The sequence below is a fragment of the Rosa chinensis genome, chromosome 2, assembly GCF_002994745.2.
Source record: "Rosa chinensis cultivar Old Blush chromosome 2, RchiOBHm-V2, whole genome shotgun sequence".
In the NCBI taxonomy this organism is placed as follows: Eukaryota; Viridiplantae; Streptophyta; class Magnoliopsida; order Rosales; family Rosaceae; genus Rosa; species Rosa chinensis.
The window spans coordinates 399,345-417,352 of NC_037089.1; the positions used below are offsets into that span (position 1 = coordinate 399,345).

The window sequence follows — 18,008 nt, forward strand, 5'->3', positions numbered from 1 at the left end:
CTTTCTCTCTCTAAGTATAAAGGGATGAGGGCAAAATAATATTAAAAAAAAATTAAAAAACAAAAAAAAATCTTAATGGGATATTAGAGAATACCTCCTTAAAGTGTTTTGGGTAAGTGGAAATTAAAAAAACTTAATGGGGTAAGTAGGAAAAAAATCTCTGAAAATGATGTAAATGGACAAAATCCAAAAAAAAATAAAATTATTAAGTAGTTATTTGGCAGGAGCTTGATAAAGTAATTCTCAATCATAAATATATCTGGCCCAAGTGAGATTGGGACTGGCCGGTTGACATGAAAACTAATCAATTACACCAACTTGCCAACTTGTGTTACCGTACTTCACTTTGTGGTTCTAACTTGACCGACGTGTAGCTAGACTGTGGCTCTCTGTATCCTCTATCGTTCTATAGATATCATGCGGGGCTCTCCCCCTGCCAACATCCCAAACTCACAGATCGCAATGAAAATGGAAACAAGCAGCAGCAGCAGCAGCTCATTTCCCATTACTAGCAAAGATCTTCCTTGCGAGATCATAGAGGGAATTCTGCTGCAGCTGCCGGTCAAGTCGCTGCTCCGTTTCAAATGCGTGAGCAAATCATGGCTTAATCTCATCTCCGACCACAAATTCATCAAGTCACACCTTCACCACTCCACCAAACAACACCCTCACCACGATAATAATGATGGTGATCGAATATCAAACACACATCTCATGCTCTCCTCAACAACCCTCATTCACTCGCTCCATCTACAACTACCAAATGCTCGTACCAAACAAGAAGCAGAAGCCCCAGCTGCTGCTGCTCCAACTGATGCAGATGATGCAGTAGTACTCGAATCCATGGTGGAGTACCCGGTGGCATCGACGGTGAGGCGGCCAGCTGTCAAAGACATCAAGATCGTCGGTTCCTGCAACGGCTTGCTATGCTTGGTGCTCGACTTCCAACACATGATCATATACAACCCCTCCACCAGGCACGTTCAAGAAGTACCCAACCCAGAGGAAACTGTCATCGGTAGAGATTACTTTTACGGTTTCGGTTACGATTCTCGCAATGAGGACTGTAAAATAGTGAGGGCCACTTCTTCGAGTAGGGATGGCAATTTCGTCACCCAACTTGACATCTTTACTTTGAAGACCAACTCTTGGCGGACAAAAACCAAAACCCTCCCCTTTTATTTCATGTCCAGCGTGGTGGGTACCCTTCTAAATGGGGCTCTCCACTGGGCAGTCCGTCGAGGAATCAACATCAGTCCTTCTGACGGCGATGACCATGACCCGAGGCTTTTCGGCATTGTCACCTTTGATCTGATAGAGGAGACTTACAAAGAAATACCCCTGCCGTGTGACGGTGATAAGCATTTCTCTTTCTATGGGTTGGGGGTTTTAGGAGGGTGTCTGAGTATGCTCCACAGCCCCCACGGGTCTGATTATCAAGTGTGGCTTATGAAGGAATATGGAGTCAAGGCTTCTTGGAGCGTTTTCACAACCATCCCACAAAAGATGGAGGATACTAAGGAGTACATGGGATTGATGTCGCTTTTGTGCGTTTTGAAGAATGGCGAAATTCTAATGATGTTGCACAACCACAAAAAGGTTGTGATATACAATCCCGGACAGAGGAAATTTCGTACCATATTCAATTGGGAAATAGGCTCTTCCCAAGTGGCCTTATACATCGAGACTCTAGTTTCCCCAAAAATATATGCACCATCCTCATCACCATGCATCTCTAGGTAGGGTGAAGCCCCAGAATTAGTATTATCGAGGCAGAAGCTATCCTTATATTTGGTCCTGTAAACTTATTACTAATCTGACACATACACACACAAACTTATTACTAATCTCTCTCTCTCACACACACATGGAGCCGTTCGAGAGCGGACGTCCGCAACCCAGAAAAAGTGAGGAAATCGCTCCTCCGGCCTCAATAGCGGGTCGACGGAGCGGCTTGGCTTGTCGGGCGAAGGCCAGGGGTCTGCGAAGCCAATCTGCAGTTGGGTGGAGTCGCCGGCAACCAGTTAGCAAAGCTGCCCAGAACCTGTAGTTGCAGAGGAGGTCGCTACCCAGAAACCTGCAATCCCGACCTCAATCGCTGCTCAGAAGCTGTCTGGAATGCCTCCGGCCTCTGTCCAGCAAGCCCCGCGCCGCCGTTGCTGCCTGAAGCGACTGCTGCGTTGAAGTCCGCACTTTAGCGTCTGTGATCGGGCTTGTATATATATATATATATACACACCATATGCGAGCTGTGTGATGTATCTCCGTCCTTGCAAAAGTTGAGTTTGATTGTACATGGAAACTTCTGAGTTCATAAATTTCATTCTGAAGAGCTTTTCCAGTTTGGACTTGGATAGTACTGTACATTTTGAATAATATAATCGGTAATGGTACCAGAAACTAATTATCCAAATAGGAGTAGTAGTTACTAATTATTACGCCATGCATTGGCCTTGGCCAATTAAACATCCACGTCACAGATCAAGTAAGATAACACTTTGTAATTAGCTTGCTGGGGGCCAAATAGACACAGTAAAAGCCTAATCAATCAATCAATCAATTGATAAAGAGATGGTAGTCCATAAATTTAGACTTTGACTTTGAGGGATATTATTAGAGCATCTTCAATAGATTTGTTAAATTCACATAGAGTGTTTGAATGGTAATAAAAGACATGTAAACCCTATCCAACCCATAAGTTATATCTGATGTGTAATTGACATTTCGACCAAAGGCTGTCAAATTTGATAGAGCCATAGTCATCTGTCTTTTATTTTTTTTTATTGTTTCTCTCTCCCTCTCTCGCTTTCCTTCTCTCTCTTTTCTTCTCCTCTGTAATTCTCTATCGTTCTTCCCAGACCAAACCCATCAGATTCCTACCCAGATCTCCTCACCATGAATAGCTCATTCTCATCATGAATAGACCAAAGTCTCTATGTTCTCAACCTCACCACGAGTAGCTCTTCACCATGGATGAGTTCGATTTCGACTAGAGTTCTAATAAAATCATAAGAGAATAACATACTAAAATTCTCTCTCTTTCATCCTACCCAGACCAAATTAACTCATGAAAAACCTTTCATGATAGATGTTTGTCTCAGTGGTGGCGGGATTTGAAGATGGTGGGTGGTCTGTTGCAGGTAGGATTTGTTGTTTGACACCAAAGATTTGAGCTTTTTTTTGTGATTATGAGAATTAGGTCTGTGAATAAGAATTAATTGGGATTTGAGTTTATGAGAAGTGTGGCATATCTGGAATTGGGGTTTGAAACATGTGGAAGAAGAAGGAATTGGTGTTTGTCAAAAGTGTATTACCACTTACCAGACAGAGATACAGTGAAGTTGTGCGGTAGCAAGAAGAACATAGAAGAAGAAGTGGGAGATGTTGGGAAAAAAATGGTTTATTTTTGTTATAAAAGATTCTAAAAAAATAATATAATAATATTTAAATTTAACTTATCCATTAGAGTAGAAATTTGTCAAAAATGACAATTAACACGTCAGCTGGTTATCTTAACTAGTTATAACCAGTGATCGAAGTTAGGTCTGGATATCCGTTAAGTCCGCCCGTGACCGCACTGTTGCCAGACCTAACTTCGATCACTCAGTCATGATTGATCGAGTCAACGTCGCTTGTAATTTTTTATTTTTTTTGGTAATGAACGTCGCTTGTAATTTTATTCATCTAACTTTGTCGGTGCTTCCTTGTTATTATCGATCTCCTCCAACAATTTAATTCGCTTAATTTCTAATCTGTTTGAAGATTATCTGTGGGGTCATGCAATATATATGCGAACATCGAGACATTTAATGTGGAATTAGTAGTTTATGCAAATAGACAGACCAATAGCATCTTAGGCTATGTTTGGTTGGTGGAAAGGAAAGGAATCAATTTCCTTTCCCATGAGAAAGTGAATCCGGAAGGGGGGGGGGAGGGACCAATGCCAATTTTCCGGGAAACAAACATGGCCTTAAAGTACCCAACCTGCCAATAGCATCTTTTATTATTGTTTAGATGGTAATGTAGATTAGTAGTCTTTTTCAAGTGTTATTTTGAGTTATCACAAAACGAAGATCGACACTAATTAAATAATGTCAAGATTTGTATAAATTAGCATAAAACGATATCTTCTACACTAAAGATAACTATTAGTCTATTACTAGAACCACTAAGTTTGACTACTGAGTTTTAAGAATTCTAGCTGACATTGAGATGAAGTGATAAACGTCGGAATAGAGTACACGCGAAGGTAAGAAATGCAATTAGAATAGCTAAAGGCCTAAAATTGGAAATTATTCTATGCACCGATGGTGCAAATCACCCAACACTTATAAGATGATCTCAACCCTTGATATTTATAATTAATATTTTTATTAATAACCTAAGAGTGCATTTAATATAATCTAACCATCCATTTATGTAGGTGCAAGTGCACGTCGGTGCATTGAATTCTCCCTCACCTAAAATGATATACGTTAAAATATTATGAAGTGTAACAGATTGCAATCAAACGATACACAATATTAGGGCTGGGCACTCAAAACCGAAATCCTGATCCCATCCCGAAACCGTCCCGAAATCTTTCAGTACGGGCCGAGATCAAAATCTGAAATTTACTGTTTGGGCCCGTCCTGTCCCGTCCCAAACGGGCCCGGTACCGGTACTAGCTCAATCAATACCGGTTAGTCCCGTCCCGTCCTGTTTAAATTAATTAAATTAAATCTTTAATTTTTTTATATTACTTGGCTAATTTTGATTGGGTAGTTTAGTCAAATATGTGGGAACATAGAGGACTGACCACACTTGATCCCCAATTTCTTTCAAATTTCCCTACAGCAAGCATGATGAGATGAGAGTCAGAGAGTGTAATCATTTTTGGTTAAGCCTATACTTCTATTATAGACTCTACCACACCAAATTCTACCCAATCTCAATCTCTCATCTCTCATCTCTCTCAGACCCGAGTCTCCAGACTCTCTCTCTCTACTCTCTTTTTCAGACGTCTCTTATCTCTCTCTTTTTCATTTTGAAAAACCCAGAAAATGTAATTCTCAAGTCAACCATCATTCCCTAATCACCTTCACCAATCCATCAACGATTTCTTTACGGCTTAATAAGGGACTTTCATCACCATTAATTCACAAATCCAACCATAATCTCCCTCAATCTTCATTCTTCCGTCGGTTCTGCAACAGTCAAAGTAGAGAAGAAAAAGAAGAGAGAAGGTGCAGATCTCGACCAAATGTATCTGGGTTTGATCTTTTTTTCTTTTTTCTTTTTACAGCTTCAAATACAGAAACCGATCCTGTCCCATACCGAAACCGATCGGTTCGGTCCCAATCGGTTTCAACTCTGAAAATTGCCTATCCCGACCCATCCCGTACCGAAAAGAAAATTCGGGATCGGGCTCGGTTTCAGCTCAATCCCGGACCGTCCCAGCCCGTGCCCAACCCTACACAATATTGTTCATTGTGATTGAGCGAAGACAATACAGCCCTGAGGCAACTCACATGGATTTTTAAGGTGGGGTCGTGGGGCTTTGACTTGAATCATAAACTCTCGCAAGCATACGAATCGTTGTCAAGTAAGGAAAGTATTAAAACCTTGATTATCGTACCTCAGGGATTAGGTGTTGGACCTAACCGAGGTAATTGGCGCTAGAATAACTCAAAGCATACAATGAAAAATAAAATAAAGTAAAATAATATTCACAAAGCACCAAGCCTTGGCAAAGCTCAGCTTAGCTCACATTAAGCCTAATCAAAGCCACTAACTTGTAGCCCAAATGAGTTATGCACAATGGAAGGTAGAATTTTGTTAGGGAGTTTTGAATTGAGAATTAACTAAATTAAATGTAAACTAAAATAAAAACAAACAACTAATTAACAAGCAAGAAATTAAATCTGGATTTTCAAATTAATGGGAACATGGGAGTGTCGGGTGATTCACACTAACTATCTTGTAAACATCGATGCCAATTTTACAAATGCATGCATTTCCTATATGTGTCGAGTCACGTATCTAGTACCGGTTAAGGCTACTAAACCAATTATCCTTTCGGTGTATTGACTATGCCGGTTAAGGCCACAATCAACTCTCTAATTTGGGCATTACGCCGGTTAAGGCCGCAATATCCAAAATTAAAGGCCTAGAGAGCAAGATAATAGAGACCCATGCAAGCTTAGCTACAATTAAGCTAGCTAATGGTTACCACACTTAAATCCTAGATGCCACAAGATTAATAAGTTGTCAATTTATCAATCTATTCATCACAATTGCCCACAACATAATTTCAAAGGTTGACAAAGCCTAGAAACATGCTTCTAAGGACCAATACATTCGGATTTAAAGCATACACAATGGAAATTGCATTTATTAAAATTAAAGCATCAATATTTATACAAGATGAGTTAGGGTTGTGAAACCCTAACTCCCAAAATTAAACTACTCACAACCCATACAAGAATCCATCAACAAAAGTACATAAAAATTATGAAATAGATAATAAGGAAGAGAGGGGAGAGTTAGGTTGATCACTTCTAGCTATGAGCTAGTATGAATGAAGCAATTTCTTCACTCAACTACCCAAATTAAAGTGTGGTACTCTTGATGATGATTCCCTTGTGGCCTTGAGTGAGTCCCAAAAAGATGAAAAATAGAGAAAATAAGAGAGTGAGTGGTGATGGGTGAGAGAAATGAGAAGGGATAATAAATGGGTTGGTGTGTGTTTCAGCACTGTTGGAGAGAAGGATGGAGAATGGGGTCTCAGTGAACAAAGGAAAGAAAAAGAAGGAATTGGGGGGTGATTGCCGCTATAGTAGAAGGGAAGGGAACATATATATAAGTGTGCGGCTAAAGAGAGGATAGCGAATGGGTTGTACAGCTGTAGGGTTCTTTTAAGAGAAAAATGCACCACCAGTCTCTCAACTCTTGTGCACTGATTAATTTGATATCCAGACTCATAATGCTACCAATGTGATACCTGAACACTTATAATGCTACCGTGCTACCGATGACATACTTCCGACAAATTTTCATAATGGAGACGTTAAAAATGTGACATGACAAGCACATGGGCTCCAAAAAAAAGGTAAAAGGACTAAATGTCCCTCAACTTCTACCAACAATTGATTTCAATGCTAGAATTCGGATCGAGATGATATTTTTTTTTTGCTAAATAAAAGGACCTTTTCTTTAATCAACAGAAACCAATTCTAACAGACTTCAACACTGTACATTCATGGGTGATGAGTTTGGATTCCAATGATTCACAAACCAAACCCATAAGTAGCAAATAACCCTGAAGTAATTCAATCATAAGTTCCTCCATTTTCTTATCCTTGTTGCCCGCTGTGCTAAACTCATTGGCAGTAACAATGAGAGGATGATTATGATCCTTTACAAATCTTGTAACCACCCATTTTCCAGATTTATCCATCTTCACCAAGATTGTCGCGTTGCAACCTTCTCAAATTCCATACAAACATAAGGTCAAACATCATTAGCAAGTGATGTTAATTTCTTCTTCTTCTTTGAATTCTTCGAGATGATATTCAAACAATCCAGATGAAGAATTTATAAACATAACATAACCAAACCAAACCAAAATTAACAAAAAGGCTAGAATTCGAATCGAGGAGAAGGAGAAATAAACCAAGCCATGGACACGTTTGAGCAGCAGAAAAGACTGAATAACTTTCTAGCGGAGACAACCACCAAAGACATGATTAGTGGGTGATTTGCTTGGTTTAGTTTCAGAAGACGAAGGCTGTGAACAGAGCATAACGAGAAAGAGACTAGGAAGGGATGACTGGATGATTAATATTTGGTTTGCAATCCGATTTAAAAGGAAAATCGATTTGCTTCATGAAACTTACAAGTACCAAGATTGTTGGACTAATGGAATAAAGGGCAATCCCAATTTTGCCGAAGTTTAGGAAGAAGAAAAGAGGAAGAATACTAATAAACAAGAAAAAGAAGAGCTACAGTCGGCGCCCGGCGCAAGAACCGCCGCTGAACACCGTCTCCAATCACCTCCACCAATTAGCCACCAGTTGCCGATCACCAACACTCGGCCGGAGATTGGATCTGACCTCATATCACCAGACATCTCCGATCCCACGGCAAAGCACCCATCACCCGATATCACCTATTTCGGATCTGGGCCCTCCCTCACCAGCGAAAGCTTGATCTGCAACTTCGGTCCATCCTTCCTTCCTACTCCATCTCCAACCCTCGACCACTAAACATTACCAGATCTATATTTCAAATTACCCGATCTATAATGTTTTAATGCTATTAGGTTTTAATTATTATTATTATTGTTTTTATCAAAAGGTTTTTATATTTCTGTCAACAAGAAATAAAATTAAAAAAACGATTAGGTCTGTCATTTGGGTAAAAAGACATGTTTGCCCCTCCACGTGCCTGCTACGTGACATTTTTAACGGAGCCATAACAGAAATTTGACGGAAGTATGTCGTTGATGGCAATATAAGATTCCAGGTATCACATTGATAACTTTCTGAGTTTGGGTATCAAACTGGTCAGTGCACCAGAGTTGAGGGACTGATGGTCCATTTTTCTTTTCTTTTAATTGTACTAGTCGCTGAGCCCCGCAGCAATGCGGGAGAAAGGGATACAGGGTCAAAAACAACATTTCAACCCCCTGAATGGCAGCCTGCAATTTTGAGAAAAAATCAAGAACAAAAACGACTTTTCTGCCAGCCTGATATTCTCCTTGAACAATAGGGACATAAGCGTCTTTTCTACCCCCTCTTGTGAACAGTGTAACAGTAAACCCATACTTAATATATACTAGGAAGAGTGCCCGCGCTTTGCTGCGGGAATTAATGTTATATGTTACTGGGATAACATTGCATAGCAGAATGTTTCTGTTGAACATGCTATACGAATTTCTCCACCAGAATCAATAACTTCAAATCAAACTTGGTATGTATCGTTTAATAAAGCAATAGATGAAAGACAATAATGAGAACTGTTTGATGGATGTTGGCTTGAAAATTACAGGTTTTGTGCCCTGTTCTTATTATGAAGTTCCACCAATTTGATTGAACATTGATGCAAATTATGGTTCGGGCCCTGCAATGTACATTTGATAAATTTTATTAAGAATGAAGGGCTATTGCTCATTTCAAAAAGTCAGCATTGTTTGGGGAATGTGCTGATTTCACAAAATCAGTATAGTTAGTGATTATGCTAACCTTGGAGCACAATTTCTTAAGCTTCCAAATCTGTGTATCAGTGAAACATCTAATTGCTGCAGTTGTAGAAAGACATGAGCAGCTATTGCCCTACCTCAACAGCAAGGCAAACAATGACAACCAGATTCAAGCACATCATCAAACTTTCCAAAAGTTTTTCTGATTGCACTGGTCTGCTCATCTACAACCAAGGCACTATCCCATTTTTTGACCCTGTCAAAGAGAGTAGAAACCATGGTCATCAAATGCTGAGAAGTCAACAAACTTGCAAAAATAGTGTCAACATTAATCAAAAACACACGCTACTGAATCAATTAAGTGCTAATATTTACAATGGATCAGATTTTTAGTGGCTAAAGTTAGATAAAGAAAAAAGAAATAGTAAGGAGAAAGGAAAACCGTAATGAATGCAGAGAGCAAATGTTGGGAGAGAAAATAAGTTCAAAGGTATACATTATATCAAGATTGAATTGAAATGAAATCTAGTATACATTATATGAAGATTGATACAATTTACTTTTAATCAAAAGTAACTTTGGAGTAAATCATCAATTTCATGTTGAAAATAGGAAATGATAAATAATCAATATAAAGACTAATGATCGTATTTTTTTAATATGAACAGAGTAAAGAAGTAGTAGAGAATATACTTTTATCAATCATAGTGATAAAATAGCTTGCAGAGAAAACTTACCAAGGAAGGGATAAACTATTCTTTTGCTGTGTCTTGTGTTTGGGTCTCCAGCTAAAGAGACTCAAAAGAGGGTCCACATTGAAGGATTTTATAAAAACTGGTTGCAGGTAGAACGCTCTTTTGATGCTTTTAGATATTCATTTCATAAGGTGTTGGCCTATCTTGGTTTGTTGAGCACTTGATACCTAATCAGCAGCATATCAAACGAACAATATGATCAGCCAACAGATGACATAGTAAAGAGAAAAAAAATGAAAACCAAAAGAAGAATCAGCCAACAGATGACATAGTAAGTTACAAATGAATCATATGAGCAGTACATTAACATTGTGGGAACAAAAAGAGAGAAATTTTTTTATTCTAAAAGAACTTACTCAGTTTTATATTATTGCGCCTGTGGAATGCGTGGATTTATCATGATGCAAGTGTGGTTTGTGCTTGACGCTGTGATTTGTTCTGTAAATTATAAGAGTAACCAAAAGGCAAACTAATCAGCTCGAACATTAATTATAAGAACTCTGAGCCAGAGTTCTTCATGGGTAGGGAGCAAATGAGACACTCTGAACATAAAATTCTTTGCCATCTTCCTAGTTCATACAAATAGATATCTTGATCTATAGCAAGACAGAGTTCAGAGCTGCCTCATTTCTCTTAACAGTAGTCATGCACATTTAAGAAAGGGAAGATGTTTTGCTTTCAAATCAGTTTCATAGTACATAGTATAATTCCAGAAGACACATGACAGCTTTTAATTTTAGAAGTTCCAACATGTTTTCAACATCATGAATTCAGCTCTGAAAACAAAGTAAAACCAATTGAATGCAGTTTCAAAGAGGGGAATGCCTACACATTATGAACTTGTATCGAGTATAAGAGAACCTCAGAGGAATGCCATGAAACAGAATAAATAAAACATTTAGTACCTGAGTAACTTCCTAACTTTCTTTTTGGACATATTCAGGCTTTCTGCAATCCTCTGAAAACAAAGTGTAATTAAAGAAATAAACATTGCTGGCATCAGCATGTTCATATATACTTTAGTTGACAAAGAAATTGCTTTTTGATGATAACCAAAAAATAAAAATAAAACTTACATCAATAGATGGAGTTATTCGTTTGTCTTCGAATCTAACTTTTGCATTTTTGATTAACCCTAACCTCTCATGCAAATGTGCAGGCAGTAGTAAGGTTCTGGAATTTTCAACCAGTGCTCTTGAAACACCCTGGAATGCAAAGAACATGTATACCAGTTTCAGCCTTGCCAAAGAAACAATCTCTCATGATAAATGATATATGTTACTACTCACCAAGTTGTTGACCATTTAAATTGAAAAGATTGGTCTCGCCTGCAGTATCCACCAGTAAACATAAGTAGAGATTTTGAACGCCTTTGATGAATCAAATTTCTCAACATCGAGTAGTAGTTAAGCCACCCTATAATAAGCTTCGTATATGAGAGTTGGACCATCTTAGATATAGTTACAGGGGTGGAGTCTGGAACAGGAAATCATGAAATCAACTAAACTTAGAGATGCAGCAACATTAAAGAGAATAACCATAGAGCATGAGGGTAGATGCAGACGTATGAAAGAACTGAAGGCAGGTAAGTTTTAAAAGCTGTATGCCTAAGGGAGAAGTTTTAAAAGCTGTATGCCGAAGGGAGAAGTCAATTAAACCCAAATTTAATCCCAAATAGCCGCCCCAAAATAGCTGAAGCTAATAGATTAAGAGGAGGAGGAGGGATGGGAGGGGGACCAACAAAACAAAAACAGCTGCTTATCATCTAGTAAATTCAATTGATCAATAATGTCAAAAACCAATGCATCAGTCATAAAACAATAATTCTTGGTTGGTATTTATTTTATATGATTTTTGAAAGTGCAGAAAAGAAAATTACATGCTTCAGTTATTTGTTGAGTACTTAAAGCAGAAGAAATCTTTTGAAAATACTTTGTATCCAATAAAGCAATGTGTGGTTATGCAGTAAGTGTTGTTTACATTTTTCTGAATATTACAATAAACAACATGGATATTTTTGGTTATATTGTCTTGTTCAACTTCAAGCCCGTCTAGACTTTAAGCTAAGAAACTGCATGCAATTCATGAGGACACAACAACGACTAAAAACTAAGCTAACAAAAAAAAAAAGTACAACAAAATGGCCAAACCTGCGATCCTCACTCTCGCCAAATCCATCAAAAGCATAAATCAGAACACCACAGTCCCTTCTACTGCATAAAACCCAAAGTTTAATCTAATCAGAAACCAAAGAACTCAGCAAGAAATAAATCAACACACACAATAAAAACTAAACAATGTAAGATGCTGTTTTTGATTGCAAACATTAAGAGCATATATAAAGTAAGTTATGTATTAGAAATATCTGTACAGTTATTTTAGTTAGAACTATTGAAAAACCAGATTATACAAAAAAATGATACTATTGCAAATTGTGAAAAGCAAGAACAGTAATCAATTTCTATACTTATTAGTCATGGATTTTTGATGCATTTTCTATTTGGCTCCCATGAAATACAGAAAATCAACTAACTAATAAGATAAAAAACAGAAAATCAAATATCTAATAAGAGAAAACCAAATTGAATGAAAGATTTATTAGTAAACAAAGTCCCAAATTATGAATCGGAGCATGTAATAACAAATCAAACTATCAAATTAATAAAAATAATAGAATCAAAACAAAGACTTAAATCACCTACTACAACTTTGTCATTTTGTTCTTTTTGTATGGAATTAAGAATCTTACCAGGCTGTGATAGGTATTGATGTTAATGGATGTTTCTGATGTCGGCGAACAGAAGTGCTGATATTGATTGAGGGTCCTAGAAACGAAAAAGAAGTGAAGATCTTGCTTATAAAGTCAAGGATTCAGGATAAAATTGTAATCCTTGAGTAAATCCCTTTTGAACACTGTTTGGCAAGTCTGGAAACATCACAAACCTTCGTTTTGTCTTGATTCTAACTGTTTGGCAGCATATCTTCTCCTCCCCCAAAACCGACATAGCTTCTTGTACCCAAAAAAAAAAAAAAACGACATAGCTTCAGACACCAATGGCAGAGGTGTAAAAAAAGATAAAGTGAGGAAAGGAAACCTGAATTCACCCCCAAAACTAAGTAGCTTTGCTGTTTGATCAAATCTCTCTGATGAGAAAAGGAAATTGGGCGTTGATACAGAAGCATCTCCTAAGAGCAAGTGTGGTCTTGCTCCAATCCCTTTCCCCCAGTATCTACGTCCACCCAGCCAAAACTGAGAAATGCAAAACTGATATAAGTGAAACCCAAAATTGTATGAGAATTCAACCTATCCAACAACAACGAATTGGAGAAGCAAAAAAATATGAAGCAAAAACAACCATTCAATAAAAACCTCAATCTTCAAAATTTTACTACCCTCAGATTCACAAAAGCTTTAATTTTTATTTGGGGATAGGCTTACCTGAGAGAAAGGATTGACTGCGAATTCCGATACGGACAAAAAACTTGTCGGCAAAGATGAAACCTACGCCGCTGCAATAATCTCCTGCTGCGAAACTACATAGGACACACACAGATCAAAGTCAAATGGGAATCCTAAGGTTTGTGATTCACTGATGAAATCAAGGAACAGCGAGATTGTTGGGTTGTTACATGTGTGGTTGCAGTGTTGCTATACTTCTTCGATGTCGTACTGAGTGATGGCGAGGAAGAGAGAAACCAACAGAAGAGAGAAGAATCCGATGGCCGTAGAAGAAAGAACTAATGGAAGCATCTACTATAGCTCAGTGGCAGAACCGCAAAAAAACCTCAAATGAGGGCAAACCCGTCACTTTAAATCGGGCCCTTAGGAACAGTAACTCACCTTTGATATATAGTAAATATAATATAATGTGGCTGGCGTGAGAGAGAATGAGATGAGGTGATGGATGAGGTGGCATTTACAAATTGGTCTGAGATAGATAGGAGAAGAAAATGTGACTGACATTTTTTTTTTTTTTTTTTTGTGAGAGTAGAAAGGAAATGGCTGCAAGCCACGTGATGTTTCTAATTGCTCAAGCCAATTAAACATAGAATGTTTAATTGCTGCACGAGATTATGGCTAAAGCAAGCAATCATGCATAATTGATTAATCAAATGATTAATTAATCAATTAACACAATTGTATCTTCTTCTTCCTTTCTATTTTTCTTTCTTCCTTTCTTTCCTCAATCTCGAATATTTCCATATATATTCTCAAGAGACTAGTCGGGTTTCGCACTCTCGCTTGCATTGACCATGGTTTGACCAGGCTGACAAATTATCCTTTTGTCGGAAACTCCAAATAGCTCCACTTTTGCATCATTTTCTTCTAAAACTCTCAACTCCGCTTATTTGCTTCAAAATAAATAAAAATGAATTAGTTACATAATAATTGACATGAGGATTAACTCAATTTTAGTGTTTTAAATATAATTATACGTATATAAATGTGTGTAATCAGGCTTACCCAAGTCCCTATTCACATTTATGGCGCATCTAGGCCGCCATACATTAGATTTCAAGCATTGTGGACTGTAAGCGCATGGCTAGCAAATATTAGAGGAATGATTGACAGATCCACATGCGAGAAGTATGGGCTCTCTCATATACATAGATGAGTATAAATTGTGGATGGGCTGAAAAGATAAGTGGGCTAGAACCCAAAAAGAAAAGAGAAGAAAAGAGTTGGATCCTGACTTGATTTCTTGCTTGGTTTTTCCTTGAAGAAGAACCTTCGTTAAGAATCCAGAAACTATGACAATAGGTGGCTGCAGCAATTTGACCATGAATATTGAACAATAGCATTAATCATTGGAGCTGCTAGCTAGGAATTGAGGGGGGCGATCCCGACTTTTTCTGTGCCAATTCTGTCACATGTCTTATTTCTAGACACCTGTCCTATTAACTAACACTCAAGTTTATTTGACATGTCACTCCGAACCTTCTCCAAAACCAGACTCAACACCAACCTCGCCTAGGAGTCCCCGGCCACCACAACCCAATATCCGTTGAGCAAATCGCAGACTCGAATCGACCCTGCTTCTGAAATCTGCAGGCGGAGACGGAGGAAAAAGAAGCTTCCCAAGTCCAGGATATGTGATTATTGACGGAGCTGTTGTGGAGAGGGTTGAAATAAACCAAAGTGAATTAGAGGAGTGATTTTGTCAGAATTAATGGAGAGCCAATTATTTTCAATCTTTCTATCACTCAACTTCTCCACACTTGGATTTTGATTTGGGTATGAGATCTCCGTCAATTATTCAAAACTAGTACTTTTTGGAACCTAAATCAGAGTTTCTCATTCCATCTGGGTCAATAACTATTATTAGATATTTTGTTCATTTGAAGCATTATCTTCTTGTTATTCTCTATAAATCTGGATTTTTCCAAACTAGCCTTATGCGCAAACAGAAGGATTCCAACTCTTGTTTGGAACCATAAGTTGGATGGTAGGTTCACGGGTAAACCGGTAATCGGTGAAAGCTTCAAAAACAGAAAAAAAGAAAAAAGAAAAAAAGGGTAATATAATGGTCTCAGAATTGGTTGGAGATTGTTGTTTCTGAGTTGGTTGGAGAGTTTGAATCAAAAAGAGATTATTTAAGAAAGTAATCGAAAGAGAAGACAAAGAACTTGAGATGGTCTGAATGAGGAGGACGTCGAAGAATTGAAACAAAGATGATGAAGATGGACAACAAGTAGGGAGGATTCAGAGGAAGACGAAATAAGAACACGATTTTCCTCTGCTTTATACATTTTGGTTTTCAGAAAAAATAATAGAATTAACAGAATTAGATTTCTTTCAAGCAGTCATGCTGAGTAGATGGACATGTGTCATGATATGATTGACGGGACAGAATTGGCACAGCATATCCGGGACAGGTGATTTCCGTGCGAATTAAGGGCCTTCTCATCTCTGTGTTCCATCTGGTCAAAATGTCCTATTAATCTCGGTGCTGATTGCTGACAGCATTGCTTACCTCGCATCGCATTTGATCGAGTCCGCCCCTAACTACTTATTGTACCTATATATATAATCCTATCTGCTCACTCATTCTCCTCATCCGAGATCAAAATATATACCTGATCAAGCAGAGAGATCGAGCTAGCTAGATCAACTACATAATCATATCAAGGTTAAGAAAGCCTAGCTAGAATCAATATGGCAGCTGCTGTTAATAGTAGTATCAATTATAAGGCAGGCGGTAATGGTGATGATCATGTTGAGCAAGTGAGGAACCAGCAAGTGCTAGCTAGAGACTACATAAGCGCCATTCCGGAGGAGTCAGACATGTACTTCAACACGTCTACCATTAAGCTCAAAGTGCCTGCAGGAGAAGAGTTCAAGGGATCTGTGCTGTTGAAGAACCTCTATCTCTCCTGCGATCCCTACACGCGAGGCGTTAAGCAAAGTGATTCCGCCACTACCAAACAAGACCGCATTGTCTTCTTCTCCCCTGACTCTGTAAGCTAGCTACCTCATCCATCATTTAACTACTCAATTTATCTTTTTTCTTGGTTCAAAACTAGTACTAGTTAATTAATTTGAATACTTCTTAAACTACTATGAATGAATTTGTGCGCAGCCAATAGTGGGTTATGGAGTGTCAAAAGTTGTGGATTCTCAGCATCCAGAGTTCAAGGCAGGGGACTTGGTTTGGGGTATAACAAAGTGGGAGGAGTATACTCTCATCACTAACATGGAAAGCTTCTTCAAAATCAACCACACTGATGTACCCCTTTCCTACTACACTGGACTTCTCGGTAAGTAATTAATCGGTTTGTTTTATGAAAATATATACTTGGTAGTTGGTATTATGTATGTGTTTGACTAAATAATTATGTAAATTGTATAGGAATGCCTGGTATGACTGCTTATGCTGGTTTCTATGAAGTCTGCAATCCAAAGAAAGGAGAGTATGTGTATATTTCCTCAGCATTTGGGGCTGTTGGTCAGATTGTCGGCCAATTTGCCAAACTTATGGGTTGTTATGTTGTTGGAAGTGCTGGCAGTCAAGAAAAGGTACGCGACTACCGCTACCTAGCTAGTTCTATCTTGATTATTAATAGTTATATATGAAATATACTAATTAACTGCATTCGATCTGTTTCCTACTTACAATTAACTAGGTTGATAAACTGAAGAACAAGTTTGGATTTGATGAGGCATTCAATTACAAGGAAGAGCCCGACTTGAATGCTGCTTTGAAGAGGTACTTCCCAGAGGGCATAGACATTTACTTTGAGAATGTTGGAGGCAAAATGCTGGATGCAGTGCTGCTCAACATGAGACTTCATGGCCGTATTGCCGTGTGTGGCATGATTTCGCAATACAATTACGAGCAACACGAAGGGATCACCAATTTGATGCACCTGATTTACAAGCGCATTCGCATGGAAGGCTTCTTCGTGTTTGATTTCTACCACCTCTACCCCAAGTTCTTGGACCTGGTGGTGCCTTACATCAAGGAAGGGAAGATCACCTATGTGGAGGACATAGTTGAAGGACTTGAGAATGGTCCTGCTTCTCTAGTACGCCTTTTCAGTGGTCGCAATGCTGGAAAAGGAGTCGTTGCAGTTGCTCGCGAATGATCCATCAAATGAATCATTTAAAGTCATGGAGTTTGCCTACACTACTTGTTCGAGTGTTATGTTCTGTTACTTCTTTGCGGTTGATCTGCCTACAGTTTGTCACTATGCTTGTTGAAATTCATCAATCAGTACTTGTATCTACTTTTGTTTAATCTCTTATAATTAATGAGAAATAATTAACAAGTTTGTCACTATGTTTGTTGAAATTCATCAATCAGTACTTATATTTACTTTTGTCTAATCACTGACGATCAATGAGAAATAATTAAAAAGGCCGCTCCACATTGCTTCTCATATTCGAAAAAAAAGAAAATGATTTTTACCGATGAAATGTATGTCATTGACAATGCTTCTTAAATTCAAAAAGTTAAATTATGTGAATAAGTTTTTTCACGAAACTATCGTCTACATTGTTTATCAACCAATGAAAATTCGTTTAATTTAAAAGATTAAATTAGGAGCATGACCTCTACCGACAACATTAT

The 18,008-nt window shown here is 38.1% G+C and overlaps 2 protein-coding genes and 1 long non-coding RNA gene across 9 annotated transcripts; 2 read left to right on the top strand and 1 right to left on the bottom strand.

Annotated features, from left to right (window-relative positions):
* Positions 1 to 316: 316 nt before the first annotated feature.
* LOC121051636 (F-box/kelch-repeat protein At3g23880-like) lies at positions 317 to 2,344 on the top strand. The gene is made up of 2 exons (XM_040514343.1): positions 317 to 1,739; positions 1,874 to 2,344. The coding sequence occupies exons 1-2, from the start codon at positions 418 to 420 to the stop codon at positions 1,935 to 1,937; spliced, it is 1,386 nt and encodes a 461-aa protein (XP_040370277.1). The 5' UTR covers positions 317 to 417; the 3' UTR covers positions 1,938 to 2,344.
* Positions 2,345 to 8,815: 6,471 nt separating this feature from the next.
* On the bottom strand, positions 8,816 to 13,748 carry LOC112188387. 7 transcript variants are annotated; one of them, XR_005806307.1, is made up of 13 exons: positions 13,567 to 13,748; positions 13,376 to 13,470; positions 13,032 to 13,186; positions 12,880 to 12,946; positions 12,686 to 12,761; positions 12,087 to 12,149; positions 11,226 to 11,412; positions 11,013 to 11,141; positions 10,842 to 10,894; positions 10,293 to 10,405; positions 9,919 to 10,103; positions 9,225 to 9,437; positions 8,816 to 9,102 (listed from the first exon to the last, which is right to left on the bottom strand). It is a non-coding gene; the product is annotated as an uncharacterized LOC112188387 (long non-coding RNA). The 7 variants fall into 7 exon arrangements; XR_002931424.2 differs by having other exon boundaries at positions 10,293 to 10,374; positions 13,032 to 13,201; XR_002931427.2 differs by having other exon boundaries at positions 10,293 to 10,374; positions 12,880 to 12,943; positions 13,042 to 13,186; positions 13,567 to 13,747.
* A 2,100-nt stretch (positions 13,749 to 15,848) lies between these two features.
* Positions 15,849 to 17,660, top strand: LOC112189479 (2-alkenal reductase (NADP(+)-dependent)). Its single transcript, XM_024328818.2, has 4 exons — positions 15,849 to 16,396; positions 16,518 to 16,695; positions 16,788 to 16,954; positions 17,062 to 17,660. The coding sequence occupies exons 1-4, from the start codon at positions 16,094 to 16,096 to the stop codon at positions 17,521 to 17,523; spliced, it is 1,110 nt and encodes a 369-aa protein (XP_024184586.1). The 5' UTR covers positions 15,849 to 16,093; the 3' UTR covers positions 17,524 to 17,660.
* Positions 17,661 to 18,008: the final 348 nt, after the last annotated feature.